Source organism: Arvicola amphibius, chromosome 12, assembly GCF_903992535.2.
Source record: "Arvicola amphibius chromosome 12, mArvAmp1.2, whole genome shotgun sequence".
Classification (NCBI taxonomy): domain Eukaryota; kingdom Metazoa; phylum Chordata; class Mammalia; order Rodentia; family Cricetidae; genus Arvicola; species Arvicola amphibius.
This window is the reverse complement of record NC_052058.2, coordinates 81,171,952-81,184,579: the sequence shown is the minus strand read 5'-3', so window position 1 is coordinate 81,184,579 and position 12,628 is coordinate 81,171,952. Positions and strand designations below refer to the sequence as shown.

General features: G+C 45.3%; 1 protein-coding gene and 1 long non-coding RNA gene across 2 annotated transcripts in view; one reads left to right on the top strand and one right to left on the bottom strand.

The window, feature by feature from the left end:
* Window positions 1-4,022: 4,022 nt before the first annotated feature.
* Window positions 4,023-8,702, bottom strand: C12H1orf53 (chromosome 12 C1orf53 homolog). Its single transcript, XM_038349346.1, has 3 exons — window positions 8,446-8,702; window positions 5,583-5,684; window positions 4,023-4,160 (listed from the first exon to the last, which is right to left on the bottom strand). The coding sequence occupies exons 1-3, from the start codon at window positions 8,680-8,682 to the stop codon at window positions 4,089-4,091; spliced, it is 411 nt and encodes a 136-aa protein (XP_038205274.1). The 5' UTR covers window positions 8,683-8,702; the 3' UTR covers window positions 4,023-4,088.
* Window positions 8,703-8,783: 81 nt separating this feature from the next.
* LOC119827965 overlaps window positions 8,784-12,628 on the top strand; it is a 101,918-nt gene continuing 98,073 nt past the window's right edge. Inside the window, exons 1-2 of the long non-coding RNA XR_005287735.1 lie at window positions 8,784-8,851; window positions 10,185-10,248. This is a non-coding gene — a long non-coding RNA (uncharacterized LOC119827965). The remainder of the gene's footprint in view (window positions 8,852-10,184; window positions 10,249-12,628) is intronic.

Sequence of the window (12,628 nt, the reverse complement as noted above, 5' to 3'; positions counted from 1 at the left end):
TAAAGCCGCGAGCATCCCGAGACTTGGGCGCAGCCGGGGGAGGGGTCCTGAAGCCCCGCAGTGTTCCCTGGCCTCCCGGACCCCCAACCTGCCTTTGACTTGCTGAAGCTGGTACCTAAAAGATGCTGCCGCCAGCTGGTGCCTGCTGCATAGAAGGTGAATGGGTGGTAGCTCCTGGGGAAATTGGGCTAAGCTATTGATTGCTCACACACCGTCCCCGCCTTCTTTTCCCCATCCTTCGCTCACCATGGATGCTTCTAAGCCCCGTGTCGGAAACCCAGCAAGTTCTGCGCTGGAAAGCGGCCTTTGTAACCCGTCTGCGAGGGGCCCCAAGACACCTGCCCCTCTTGGGTCCTTACTAAAGAGCAACAGCTGAGAAAAACCTTTTAGAAGAAATTCTGCACTCGAACCTGGGCACTCAAAACGGCTATCGGCTATGGCAAGGACCGGCGGGGACCCTGTTACCTGGTCTAGATCCCGCTAGGACTGCGTAGCCCCGGGTTCCCTCGAGCCGCTGGTAGAGAAGAATCGGAAGCCAGACCTCTGGCCAATTATTTACCCCACTCCCCACCCAGGGCGCCCCTCGCAGTCGGAGATGGGGAGGCGGGGGATTAGCTTGGGCTCCCGCGCCAGTGGGGAAGGAGGTGTGAGCAGAGAGATTGGCAGCTCCAGAACGCCGGTCAGCGCCGGCGCCGCCCTCCCCCACGCCAGTCTGCTCCCCAAAGACCCCGCAGTCTTAGCCGCTCCTTGACTTGGCATGAGCCAAGGGGCTGGATGGGTTGAAGGCATTTGTGTGCTTCGAAGCCACCAGCAAAAATTACGGATTTTTGCGGGGATGGAAGCCAACCAGTCCCACAAGCTCTCCACAGTTTGGGGGCTTTAAGAGACGGCCCGGGAATGATGAATCCAAGCTACCCCTCCCCACCCCCCTCACGCTCACTCTGCACACTAAACAGAATGTTGCTCGGAGCCTTAGAGACTGACTGTGCCCCGTGCGTGTTTCACGGGAACACTAGGCTTCGTGAACTATTCCCTCGGGTCAGTCAGTCAATCAGTCCCATCCGTTTACAGAACCGGACTTTCCCAGGCTCACCTAGTTTATTTTTTCTATTGTACCCTCCTGGAAAAGGAGGAGGACAAGACTCTTGGGTTCAGCTTTATAATATAAAAATCAGTGAACGAGCACTGGAAACTCTTGGGTTTGGTCCTATGTGGTGCCGTTTAATTTCTTTGGATATCCGTTTCAGGTGTTTGATAAGGATACGCACAGAGAGGAGGAAAGGGAGAGAGGGAGGGAGGGAGGGAGGGAGGAAGGGAGGGAGGGAGGGAGGGAGGATCCCCCCTCAAAGAGGAATCATTTTGGAATCTGGAAATGCATCTTAACTATTGTAGGATAGTGAAAAAGTAACTCAGAGCCTTACATTCTGTTCTCCGCTGCTGACAGATGTCAGCTCCCCAGCTTAGCCGTTGGTGGAAGGTAGGAAAGATAAAGTGGCTGATGTAAGTGAGCAGTGAAGGGTGATGAGGGGAGAGCTAGGTTCCTTTGGGGCTGACCTGGGACCCTGCGACTTCTAACAGCTGAGGGACGCAGCATGGCAAGTGTCATTCATCAGGTAGGTAGGGAGCCTCCTTCCCCAATCTTGTCTGGAGACGAATCAAAGCCCCACCGAGTTTTGATGTTAGAAGCTTGTTGAGCAAAGGACTTTGCAGCCGCCTTTGGAGAGGGGGCACTTCGCTGAAACAAAGACCCTTGGTAGAGCCAGTGAAAACTTTTAGGATCTCATTTGCTCCAAGCACCCTATTTGGAACTTCAAGTTTTACTTGAAAAGATAAACTTATTTCTCATCTCGACCTTCTTAATCAGTGGGGACAGTGCAGCTCCCCAAGAGGGAGGAGTGAGCAACACACTACTCACAGCTAGGGAGGACCTTCTTACAGCTGAGGGAAGAACTAGCCTCAGAAATCCATCTCCACCCCTGCTCTAGTAACCTTAGTTTCTTTGGGGTCATTCTGTGTTAGAAACAACCCCAAAATCAGTCTCTCTTGATTTACTGTGCCCAGGGGCAGAAGGAGGCTCCAGGAACCTTGAGAGTGGAGCTACACCAGAATTGATTTATATGGGGACATTGCTTTTTCTGGGCATCAGCATGTGTTTCTATCTATGCACCCAATAAGAGAACCGAGTTTTTACTTTACAACGTGTGAAAACTATATAGCTTAAACCCTCTGTGGCGGAGTCCATTTATGTGGCAGTATTGTGTTTACTGTGGGAGCACCTGCCCTGCTCCCATCCCTGTTATAGCATGGTTCAGAAGCATCTCTCCAGAACCACTGCCGACCTCAATTCCTGACATCAGGTGTAGGCATGAATAAGTGCCTCCCCTCCCTTGACCCAGCATCTACTGTGCTGCAAGTTGAGATCCCAAGAATTGCCAACCTCCATGATGGTTAGTATTTTGGAAGGACTGAACTAAGAGGAAGAAAGAGCAGCCAGGGAGTAAAGGCTTCCCTGGAAGTTTCTTATATCTCCCAAGGGTCTTTTTTTCTAAACACTCTTAAGTAGGACTCCTTTTCAACATAATCTCTCCTTCCTTTTCTAGATTCTTCAGGAAGATAACCTTTTTAGACTGTATTTCTTTAGAACATCATCATTACTCATCTACCACCCAAGAGACTATCTGGTTAATCTTCAATTTTAGTTAAAAAGCAGAAGTGATTGCTCCTGAACCTAAGAATGGGAAAGTGGCTTCAAGGAATCCTTATGGCACAGCTACTCCCTTATGACACAGCTACTCCCTTCCTCAGAATAACTTGTGGATATGACAATCCCAGGCCCAATATAGTAGCATTTTAATCCAAGGAAGCTGCAGGCATCTTACTTGCATCTTGGGGGGTGCTTTCTAGAGACCAGGGTCAGAGGACTGGGAGACCTGAGCCATCAATGTGGTCAACAGGCTTTGGGAGCAATTTAATACCAGGCATGGAAAGTATATAAATAATGTAAATAATTAAAAAAATCAGAATCACCAGAAATTTATTTTCACATATTTTATACCTAAGGAATTTTATTTGGGGACAAATATTGAAGAAGGCACTAGAACCTCTTGGTTGATTAAAACCTGAAAATCTCTGAGAGGTTCACGTCTGAGGGCCAGTTATTGCATAACTTTTCCACTGGCAGACAAAGGGACTCCCAGGGGCTGCTGCCCTGCCACAGAAGCAGAGAAGGTAAGAAAAGAACAACCCCTGGGAGATAATGCCTCACTAGAGGCTGGACTCTCACAGGGGAATCACCACAGTGGACAGAAGGTATGCAGAGCAAGAAAGATGTTCAAAGGTAGCCTTGCCTCAGAAATGTCAAAAGAAAATGGAGAGGACTGGGTAGAGGGAGAATGAAGGCTGGGCTAAGGGAGGCATGTTTGTTGGTCTGACCCCCATATCAAAATGATCTGAGATTCACACTGAAAGTGCAGATGGACAATGAGAGCAGCTTTGCAGGAGGGTGGTATTTCTTGGGTGTTCATATCCTGCACTACACGGTATTATATCCTAAAGTTGAAGATACACATAAAATAAAGAATGTACTTGCTAGTTGAAGCAACCTTCCTTGCACTGATGAGAAACATTGGGAGAAGCAAAGCTAAGGAAAACCCAAAGCTACTCTTATGGCCCAACTGTTACTTTCATGTAATAGGACAGTCATTATTTTCTTCTTCAACATATGCATGTGATCATGCAGCAAAAAGCAAGGAAATAATGTCCATTTTATGAATGTTCATTTGAATGTTTATACTTAATACTAAATCAGTGTTCAGATATTTATAACAGATAAGAATTCCAGGCTAGCCGGGCGGTGGTGGCGCACGCCTTTAATCCCAGCACTCGGGAGGCAGAGGCAGGCGGATCTCGGTGAGTTCGAGGCCAGCCTGGTCTACAAGAGCTAGTTCCAGGACAGGCTCTAAAAAAGCTACAGAGAAACCCTGTCTCAAAAAACCAAAAAAAAAAAAAAAAAAAAAAAAAAATTCCAGGCTAAGACTTTATTTTCAAAAACATAAGTTCAATTAGACAGAACAGAGATAAAGTTGTTGTCAAACGTAAAAATAGGAGTTGAATTGCTTCTTTTTAGATGGATCTTTCACATTGACTTGGCCATATGGACACTGGAAAAGAAGGACAACAAATTATTATCAAATTATTTAACAGTCATTGTGAGAATGTGCATGTCTCATGGTGGGACATATCTTGGGTACTAAACAACACAATGGGACCTTGGGTAAATATCCCTAATTAGGGTTCAAGAACCATTTCCTAAGTACATCCTTCCAACTTCAAGAATTTTACTGTCAAACCCCCAATCTTACGAAATCTACAGGTCCTACATTTACGCAACGCTGTCATGCATTTGATTAGGAACAGCTCGTGGCATAGGTAGGAGTATCCATAAATGTGAAGACTGACATTTAAAACTGTCTGCAGTTCATATGTGTACTGGTGTCTTGTCTTTAATGAGAAAGTAGACTAGTAAAAGGAAATAATATCTTCTTGCAGGAAAAATATTCAGTGTTCTGTAAACAGTTGTTATCTGCTTACAGTCTTAACCAAATAACAATATGCCTCAGTGGTATGCCTCACAATAGAAAAAAAAAACCCTCTGATTTCTTCTTTGCTCAGAATAGAGGAAGGAATAGTCATTCACTTTGATCATTAAACACAGGTATGAATCCCCCGAATAAACCTACTCAGACCTGCAGCACTAACTTTGGAGTAATATAGCCTTTAAACACTGACTAGAAGAAAGGGAAAAGGAAGGACAAGGACAGGAGAGGGGGAGGGAGAAGGAGAAGGAGAGGGAGAGTGAGAGGGAGAGGGAGAGGGAGAGGGAGAGAGAGAGAGAGGGAGAGAGAGAGAGAGAGAGAGAGAGAGAGAGAGAGAGAGAGAGAGAGCGCACGCACACGCGTGGATAGGAACTATGGGAAAGTAGAGCACCAGTCCTGGAGACCTGCCCAGGGAAGGGGGACTGTGAAGCAGAGAGTGGAATGCAAGACGAGGAAGTCTTATCATTTCAGCGAGATCCATGTCTCAAATGATGGGCAAATGTCTGTTTCTTAAGATAGCAGGATTTCCAGGACTTGAGCTCCAACATCCATCTATCTATCTATCTATCTATCTATCTATCTATCTATCTATCTATCTATCTATCATCTTTCTTTCTTTCTTTCTTTCTTTTCTTCTCCTCCTTCTCCTTCTTCTTGACTTTTCTTCCTGCTCTCTGTACTTGCCTAGTGAAGACAACTTCTTTCAGACTTTGTGAAAGCTTTCCTCCCAATAAAGAGTTACTCTGAATTTCAAGTGTTAGCCTTTGGAGGAGCTGATGCTTGCAATGAAACGGTACAAAATTCCATTAACTTTAAAGGTCCTGTGTTGGCACTAAGAGCTTCGTTGTCCTTTGCTGAAACAGCTAGTGAAAAGCACACTCTAGGTCTATTTAGCTTTTTTATATGACTTGTTGTTCAAATAATAGGTATTTATGAAGTTACAGAAGCTCAGCAAACTGCTTGGGTAATTCGAGAACTGTTACTCACGTGTCTGCAGGCAGAACCGCAGCAGGCACCTCTCTGCAAGTGGGCCAGCCTTGTGAACACCACGTACCCTGTAGTTGGGTCCACATAGCTTAGCTGGCCAGCCTGAAGAGTAATAAAACAATGCATTAATCTTTGTTAATGTTCATCATACCTCCCTAGTAATATTTTTGTTCAAAACCACTGTAAAAATAAGAGTAATACTAAATTTCTTTCCCAGTAATCTAGTGGCATTTGCAATAAAGGAGCGAATGCATTTCAATGTTATATACAATCTAACTGTATGTGATTAAAGGAGAAAACATACAGGTTGAGTAAAATGAGAAGCTGATGGAAAAACAAGAAGTCCTCTGTATGCAATAACTATGTAGCCACCTCTCTGATACTTTTTGCGTCTAGGCAAGGAGCTCAATAACAAGTGATTTAGATGATTTTAAGAGCCTAAGAGGCTGAAAATGAACTCCACTCAGAAGTTGCAGTTACAATTTCAGTACTTACAATATGCGGATAATGATTTAAATCCACAGGAAAGGTGCTAATCAAAGCCAAACAGCCCTTGCAGAAAAGCATTACCTTTGCTATTATTGAACACTCTCTATACCTTCATGATGTGTTGCCCGGCTACACAGTCCACACTATTTCCCCCTCCTCCCCAGCTCCCTCCCACTATTGCTAGCTCTAGTCTTACGTGAAAAAAGTACTGTTTTGCCACGAGAACACTCACTGGTTTAACAAGCTTGAGCAAAGCAACTTCCAGTATACAACTTCAAGTGTCAGGGAAGCATTTCCCACCGATGCACAAGTATCAATTTAATGATGCTTCTTTGCCTCCAGATTTTAGAGGAAACTTCCCTGTAAACTTCTATGTAACACTTTCACCTCCAGTAGCTCAGCATATCACTCTTGCATGTAGACTTTCATTAAAATGTGCATGAAATATGCAGCAGGTCTTTAGGCATACATTTTTCTTTTTCTTTTCTGTTTCTGAGACAGGGTCTCACTATATGGCCTTGCCTGGTCTGGAACTCACTATGTTGTCCAGGCTCGCCTCAAGCTTACAGCAACATGTTGGATGAAAAGTATTACCAGCTATGCCATACATGTTTTTCAGTCATGAACATCTTCAGCTGTTCAGTGTCATATGTAATGACATCACTCATTATGGTTGACATTTAGACCAACTAATTTTGGTCCAAGTCTGGGTTTGCTCTAAGGCATTCCCACACAGATAGACCACAGTACTAAGAATCCAGCAAGTCTCAATGATGCTTTCAAGGACTTCCCAAATCCCCGGGGTCATATGACACCAGGTGCACTCAACATTACTGTAGAATGGCCCACTTCCAGGACCTCACTTCTTTTTCAACTCCCCATCCCCACAAAGCTCATGTTTGAAGACCTGGAAGGCAAATAAACAAAACACTCCAAAGTCTTGAGCAGCCTTCACTTTTTGTAGCTTCCATGTGTTTCCTGGGGACAATTATCTGGCAAGCGGCCCCCACGCATGCGCTCTCTGTGTGTATACGGTGCGCCTGAGTTTGCTGACTGCCTTTACACAATTGGTCCTCACTAAATGAGCCTCAGATAATGATGGCAACAAAGATGGGGCAAGCGGGCAGACAGTGACAGGGGAGCAAGCCATCCGGTGAGGATGCAGTCAGCAGCGGAAGAGCTGACAGCTAGCTGTCTTGAGGCATGGAAAAGTACTGGGCTTGGGAGCTCTGATTTGTGGGAAAGAGAACTATCAAGCTTGTTTTGGGTTTTACCTAGGGTCTCCTGGACTGTCATGTAATCTGTGAAACCCACAATGATGAAACAGTCGTGGATTCCCCAGGGAAAGCAACTTCCTTTCTTTCCCCCATGTTGACTGAACCAGTCTTTACACGCACTGAAAACAATGAGACTTCTGGGCTTTATCTTACATGGTGACTAGTGGGGACAAACTCCATGTGTTATATTTAAAATAAGAGTATGAGCAAGAATAATCAAATACTGCCAATAATCTCTTGATGAATCTTTATTTAGTTTCAACCCCTGAAAGAGTCAGCAGATTCTCAGGGCCTACTATTGTCAAGGAAGGGATGTCAACCTTAGGAAACGGTCAAGGTTTTCCTCTCTACCTCTGTGGGTCAAACCAACCGAAATATCACTCTTATCAAGTACTAGCCACACAAAGAACTTAATATACAAGTTTATGACAAATCACTTTTATATCTTTATAGAACTTAGAATATAATATAAATAATGCTATCTTCAAACTCCTGTAGTCTGAGTTGTCGGGAAACTGCAGGGAGATAAGGATGGATATTAGTGGTGACAAGCAATTGTCAAATCCACAAACCAGAAGAAAAGGTTATTCAAGAATGCATAGGGAAAAATGCAAACTTGCCCGACAGTAATTTCCTCTGCTCACTTGGACTTGGGGATAAAGGATGAGAGGACATAAGGCAAAAATGCAAGGCATCTGTCTTGTTTTCATTATGAAAGTCACTGCATGGCAGGAAGCTCAAGTTACCCTGCTCAGGCAACATATCTGTCTCAATGTTTCCATCTTTGGTTCCATTGAACACCCCTTTCCCGACCCAACACACTCACACACTGGAGGGCGCGCGCGAGCACACACACCCCGAGACAAGCCTTTAGCTGGGACACTGATCAGAAACCGAGTCCCACTCTCACGCAAGAGTGCGGCCGGGTTTCTCTCAGGACCCTCCCAGCAGACGCACGACACCGATCCGCCCCAGGCCGGTGGCCCAAGACCTGGGACAACTCCAGCCCCGCCCCCCCGCCCGGGGCTGCCTCCGGGGTCCAGGGGCTGAGCACGCGCAGGCGCAGAGGCCGCGGGGCAGGCTGGAGCGGGCCTCACCGCGCAGGCGGCCTGGTGCAGCCGGGCGATGTGCCGCTCGGCCGCGGTTAACTCTTGGCTCGCCGGAAGCCTCGGCTCTCCTTCGGGCGCCCCCCGCGAGCTTGGAGCGGAGCCGCCGCAGGCTCTTTCGGAAGCCGAGCTGAGGGTTGAGCTCGGCTGCTGTCGGAAGCCTTCAGCCCGAGGCGGTAGCCTCCCTAGCGCCGCTCTGGCCAGCGCCGGGAACCCACAGGCCGCCATGGCGCCGCCACGGTGGGAGGCGTAGCGACGCCGGGGAGGCGGGGCCCGGAGGCGGGGCGATGGGCGGGGCGGAGAGGGGAGGCGGGGCCTGTTCGGGGGCCTTCAGTCTCAGGTTCCCTCCACTCGGCCCCTTTGCAGAGAAAAACGTGCCCCGGAAGACTGAAACAAGGTGCCGTCTCCCGTTCTCTGTTCTTAAATTCTCTGCTGTATTTCTTCTGAGATAAAGGGCGAGCATTTTCATTTCCCGTCAGGCTAGGTTATAGCATAATCATAATTGTTTAAAAAAATAGAAAGTGAGCCGTGTTACTAAGCAACTTCAGCCCATATAGAAAAGGCTGCGTGTTTGCTGCTCATGTGTGGCGGGAATAAAGCTGGAAGCACAAACTTGGTGACTTAGTTGGCTCACTCTAGAATGAAACTCAAGGAAAAGTCTCACGCTAAGAAAAGGTGCTGTTCACGCTAAGAAAGCGAAGTTTTCACAAAATCAAACCTAAAAGCCTGTCTGAAAGACAAAGTTAAACCCACACTGCTTGCTACAAAGTTAATTTGAAGGATGTAGCACAAGCCCAGGAAATAATTTCATTTGTTAATTAAATTAACACCATGCTCAGCCTGGACCCAGTAATCTGAGTTTCAAGAGAAGGGGTGTTGAATTAGTTAGTGATCTTCGGTATAAAGAAGAAAGAAGAGACCAGAAGAGACCAGAAGAGAGAAGAGACCAGAGAGCAAGAGAGATCTTTGTAGTGATGTAGTAGCTCTTCGAGTTGACCATGAAGTTTACACAAATTTACATGTGGGAAGATAGCATAGAACTATACACACAGTGTTCCAATATTGCATTTCTGGTTTTCATGTTGTAGTAGATGTAGGCTCTGAATTAAACTGGATTAGAACCTGTCTAATATATTTCCAACTCATGAATCTGAAATTATTTAAAATGTAGAACAGTAATAAATCAGAGTAATAATGGTTTCCAGATCACTGAATACACAGAACCTTTCTTCAGGCTCTCTTTTATTCCCAGTTTTAATCATTACCTTGATGCAGGTCTGGTGGTATGTAGCTGTTACCCTAATGCTCAGGAGGTGGTCGCATGAGGACTATGAGTTTGTGACTAGTCTGGGCTATATACTGAGTTCCAGTCATAACGAAATCCAGTCTAAGAAAAAAATCATCCTAGTTAGTCAATGCCTATGGGCATGCAAGCTGAGGATGCACTTTGTGTTACTCACATGTTACCACTGTTTGCATTCTTACAGATACATCTTTAAAATATAGTCAAAGTTGAAAATACAATTAAAAGAGATGAGAAAATGTTTCACTACTAATAATTCCCAAATATTTTGGTAGTTAATTATGACGTCATTTAGATATTGAGAAAATATGTCTTCAATTTTCATTTGATCTCCATCTCAAGTTACCTTTCCTTACACCTCTTGTTTGAAAAGGCCCTGCTGGGCTTGGCTCCTAGCTCATTCTCCTGTGTGTTCATATCTTTTCAGATTCTCTCCGTTCACAGTCGCCAACACTGTATGACAGTGAGATTATCAAGTCCAACCTCAGAAGGTAGGTGTGGGTTTTGAATGAGAATGGTCCCCATAGTCTCATGTGTTTGAATATTTGGGGCCCAGTTGGTGGAACTCTTTGGGGAAGATTAGGATGTGTAGCCATGTTGGAGGAGGTTTGACACTAAAGGTGGGCTTTGGGTTTTAAAGAGCCCACACCATTCTCAGTTAGCTCTCTCACTGTCTCCCTGTTCCTCATGCTTGTGCATCAGATGTCAGTTCTCAGTTATTAATCCAGAGTCATGCCTGCCTGCCTGGAGCCATGCTCCACACCGTGCTGATCATAGTCTATAACGCAAAAACTGTGAGGCACCAAGTTAAACACGTTCTTTTATAAGTTGCCTTGGTCATAGTGTTTTGTCATGGTTCTAGAAAAGTGGGTGAGGTTCTCGTGTTGTTATGAAGCTAGTATAGCTGGATTTTCATGTAGCATGATATTGGCTAGATTTTATAACTCTTCCCAAAATTTTGGGTGTTTATGTTGGCATTCAAACATGTTTATCATGTTGGAGGGTAGGTTTCAGGGAAACGCATTCCCCTATAATCCATTTACATCAAATTTTGGGGGTTTTTTTGAGATAGAGTTTCTCTGTGTAACAGCCATGCTGTCTTGGAACTCATTCTATAGACCAGGCTGACCTCAAACTCACAGAGAGCCTCCTGCCTCTGTCTCCCAAGTGCTGGGAATAAAAGCGTGTACTACCACCACACAGCCTACATTAATTTTTAAATAGGTGTGTTAATATTTTGGGTTGCAAGATTATACACACACATATATACACATATACCTACACACATATATACAAACATATACATTATACAAACTGAGACTAGTTAGAATAAAAGGGCTGTTTATATAAATAATCATGGAGCATAACTGCATATAGCACTTGAGGAATTGACCAGAGCATGGCTCTTTCCATTTTCTGTTTCAATGCTGATTTACTTTCTACACAGTCTCTTTTCTTATTGATGGAAAGTGGCTGCAAACAGACCCTAGGGTATCCTAGATTCTCATTCTTGTCTTATGAAGAAAAGCAGACCTTGCAATGAAGCCCCAGGTTAGGAGAAGCTCCTGGCCTCCTAGAAGTCTTAGTAGTCATCATCTGTTGTGAGATATTTTGATCGTACTCAGACACTGCCATGTTGACAGAGATTTCTGTACTACCCAGTCCCACAGCCTTTCGGTCCCAAAGAAATACACAGAGGTCTACTTTAATTATAAACTGGCTGACCTATTAGTTCAAGCTTCTCATTAACTAATTTCTAGATTTTATTTTTTTTAATTTTTTTTCTCATTTTTTTATTAAAGATTTCCATCTCCTCCCCTCCTCCTCCCCCTTCCCTCCCCTCCCTTTCACCCATACCCCCACTCCACCCCTCTCCAAAGACAAAGAGCCATCAGGGTTCCCTTCACTATGTTCAGTCCATGGTGCTCCCAGCTCCTCCTAAGTCCAGGAAGGTGAGCAACCAAACTGACAAGGCTCACAGTGAGCCCGTCCATGCTGTAGAGTTCATGTTCATTGCCATTGTCCTTGGTTTCTCAGTCCTCCTCCACCGTCAGCCACATTCAGAGAGTCCGGTTTGGTCCCCTGTTCCATCAGTCCCATTCCAACTGGACTTGGTGGTCTCCCGTTAGATCTGTCCCACCGTCTCAATGGGTAAAAGCACTCCTCGCGGTCCTGGCTTCCTTGCTCATGATCTCCCTCCTTTTGCTCCTCATCAGGACCTTGAGAGCTCAGTCCGGTGCTCCTATGTGGGGCTCTGTCATTTTCTCCATCCAATGCCAGGTGAAGGTTCTATGGTGATATGCAAGATATTCATGAGTATGGCAATAGGATCTGAACATTTCTGGCACCCTCTCCTCAGCTGCCCAAGGAACTAGCTGGGGGCGTCTTCCTGGACACCTGGGAACCCCTCTAGAGTCAAGTCTCTGCCAACCCTAGAATGGCTCCCTTAACTAAGATATATAATTCCTTGTTCCCATATCCACCCTTCCTATATCCCAACCATCCTATTCCCCCAAGCTCTTCCCATCCTACACTTCACACTTTTCTCTCCCCATCCCCCCATCCCACCTCACCCCCATGTTCCCATTTTTTGTCTGGCAATCTTGTCTACTTCCAATATCCAGGAGGATAACTATATGTTTTTCTTTGGGTTCACCTTCTTATATAGCTTCTCTAGGATTTTTTACGAATTATAGGCTCGATGTCCTTTATTTATGGCTAGAAACCAATTATGAGTGAGTACATCCCATGTTCATCTTTTTGGGCCTGGGTTACCTCACTCACGATGGTGTTTTCTATTTCCATCCATTTGCCTGCAAAATTCAAGATGTCATTGTTTTTTACCGCTGAGTAGTACTCTAATATGTATAT

Coding starts and splice junctions, on each gene's coding strand:
- C12H1orf53 (XM_038349346.1), bottom strand. CDS start 8,682: ATGGCGGCCTGTGGGTTCCCGGCGCTGGCCAGAGCGGCGCTAGGGAGG. Junction 5,685..8,445: donor TGCACCAGGCCGCCTGCGCG/GTGAGGCCCGCT, acceptor ATTACTCTTCAG/GCTGGCCAGCTAAGCTATGT. Junction 4,161..5,582: donor GCGGTTCTGCCTGCAGACAC/GTGAGTAACAGT, acceptor CTTCTTTTCCAG/TGTCCATATGGCCAAGTCAA.